Source organism: Nothobranchius furzeri, chromosome 12, assembly GCF_043380555.1.
Source record: "Nothobranchius furzeri strain GRZ-AD chromosome 12, NfurGRZ-RIMD1, whole genome shotgun sequence".
Classification (NCBI taxonomy): Eukaryota; Metazoa; Chordata; class Actinopteri; order Cyprinodontiformes; family Nothobranchiidae; genus Nothobranchius; species Nothobranchius furzeri.
The window spans coordinates 9,818,875-9,821,374 of record NC_091752.1 but is presented as its reverse complement, the minus strand read 5'-3'; the positions used below and the strand labels follow the sequence as shown (position 1 = coordinate 9,821,374).

The 2,500-nt window shown below is 45.9% G+C and overlaps 2 protein-coding genes across 6 annotated transcripts in view; one reads left to right on the top strand and one right to left on the bottom strand.

The window, feature by feature from the left end:
- The window catches only part of ltbp1 (latent transforming growth factor beta binding protein 1), a 140,256-nt gene that overhangs the window by 134,965 nt on the left and 2,791 nt on the right, over nt 1–2,500 (bottom strand). The gene's annotated exons all lie outside the window — the stretch shown is intronic.
- Nucleotides 448–1,967, top strand: LOC139062028 (uncharacterized). Its single transcript, XM_070542111.1, has 4 exons — nt 448–531; nt 950–1,090; nt 1,195–1,374; nt 1,448–1,967. The coding sequence occupies exons 1-4, from the start codon at nt 448–450 to the stop codon at nt 1,826–1,828; spliced, it is 786 nt and encodes a 261-aa protein (XP_070398212.1). The 3' UTR covers nt 1,829–1,967.

The following is a 2,500-nucleotide window of genomic DNA, read 5'->3' as shown; positions in this document are numbered from 1 at the left end:
TGTGTGTGTGTGTGTGTGTGTGTACAGATGAATGAAGAACTCTCACTTTCATCCTCTACTGCACTATTGACATCTTAACCTCCTTCAAAGGAGCTAATTGTCAGAATTGCACAGTGGGACTGTGTTTTAACCGTCTAAAGCCTCAAATATGAAATAATTATTTTATACAAAGAGGTTTTAAATGAAAAAAATTACATTATGGAAAAAGAAAAAAAAACGTTTTTATTCCAATTAGCTTTTTAAATCGAAACTTAATTTTATTTTGTGTTTTAGAATTTTACTAAAGAAAATTAACAAACAGAAAACACCCTCTGATGTTCAGCCTGCAGTTGTGTGTGTGTGTGTGCGTGTGTGCGTGTGCGTGTGTGTGTGTGTGTGTGTTCCTAAACTCCTGTGGTGTGTTGGCAGCACATCTGTCCTAAACCCCAAGTTTCAATTAGCACAGCGATGCTTTTCCCACAGCAACGCAGAAGGAACCACAGCAGCAGCCAAACGGACCGGGTCAGAGCCAAACACAGCAGCTGCATCTCTGTACACACATCCAGCATCTGGACACTGTCACACATCAGCCTCTCATCCTCACTATCCTTCCATTGGATCCCAGAGTTTTCCTTACCTGGATGTTAATTAGAAAACATGGAAGGAACATAACAGCCTCTGACATCATCCATCAGTCATGACGCTAGCCTGGCCTGCCAGACTCCTCCTCTGTTTAATTCTGCACAGCGAAAAGGTCTGGGAACTCTCCTGTTCAATAACCCCACCCCCTGAGAATTCTAACAGAGCCAATCAGCGTTGAGTAGCGTACGTCACACTCCACAACGCCGAGTTTGTCAGAAACATGGCGACTGAAGCGGAGTTCGCTGCGGCTCTTTCCTCTGGTCTAAATGACTTGAACGTCTTAAAAACAACAACAACCAGATGTCAGGATCTGGGGTGAGTGCTGCAGCGTTCGGTTCATTTTGCTTCAGTCTCTTCAGGTGGGCGGTTCCGGAGAGAGGCCAGCTGCAGGCTATTCCAAATCAACCGGGCCAGTGTATATAAGGAGCTGAGCGATCACTTCACTTCGCCGGATGATGACTCACTTTGGGTAGCTCTTGCCATTGTAGAATAACTATAGTCTTAGTCTTTAGCATTGTGCTCTCGCTCAGTAGTTGTTGTAATTTTGTATGCACTCCATTATGTGCTCACCAGGAACTTCCACCATTGATCAACACAGCAATAACCAGGATTTCACCTCCGAGCCTGATCTCACCCTCCAACTGGACCGACCCGCTCTCCCACCGCTCACCCCCCTCGGATATTGGATTATCACCTACGCAGCTCACCCCAGTCCTGACTACCCTCCCCAAGTTCTTTGATCTCAGTCCAACAGTAAGAACCTCAGAAACCAAGTCCTCCTAGTTTTCCACTCTGTCCAAATACTGACCAGGGTTTGTCTCAGCAGACCCAACCCCGGAGCTGTACTCGGCATCACCGCCACGTCTGGCGGTGCACCTTTAGTTTCCCTTTCTACTTACCCTCGTCTCCTAGTGTGATTCTGCATGTCTTGGGTCAGGAAACTCCCCACGAACATGTCAGCAGAAGCGCTAAAAGCCTTTCTTATAAAAATAAAAGATGTTTGCGCCATCGCCAGACGCCTTTTGTGATTACAGCTAAAAAAAACTACAGCGTCGTGCGGTACAGTCGGAATTTCTGTCTTTTTTCTGATTGGTTATTTTTGAGCTGCCTAGTCCCGCCCCTCAAGTGCCTCTCTGCCTGTGAGTTACCAGACTCTCTCTGTGCAGAATTAAACAGAGGACGAGTCTGGAAGGCCATGACATCATGACCCAGAACGTGACATCAGGAATTTTCCCTTCAGTTTCATAATTGTACTTCTTTTTGTGCTCAATAATGTTCTTTTCAGCCACGTTAACCCTTTACCAGTTCTTGTTGTTTACTTTCCTTCTTGCTGCCATGATGAATGTAATCGCTACGGTGACCCTAACATCTCTCCACTGAGGGACAATAAAGGGCTTTCTATTCTGTTCCGTTAATGCATGCACTAAACTAAGGGGCTTGTACCAATCATTTAGTATAAAAACCATTACAGTTCAGAACAGCAGTTCAGTCATGGAAAGTCCAACTTCCTCTGAATTGTTTGACATCTGAACGATGTCTCTACTGTGAGGTCTACCTGAGCTTCAGAGCTCCAGCGGGGCATCCTCACCTGGTTTGCCTAAATCCCACTGATGTCTGTAAGGGGCAATTCTTGTAGACAGGATTAAATGCATCTGAAAGCCAGAGCGTACATTCCTGAGAATCCATATTTGATGTATTTATTGCTGTTAGATTTGTACAGAGTTACGTAATAAACCAGCTGAATTGAAGACCAGTGGGCGGTGTCCACCACCGCCATCTTGGCCGCATCACTTGTCTCGTCACTAAGAGAAGATACCCCAAAAAAATGGAACTGCGAGCGGGGCTGTGAGGGTGGGGGCAGATCAGGGGCGTCTCCAGC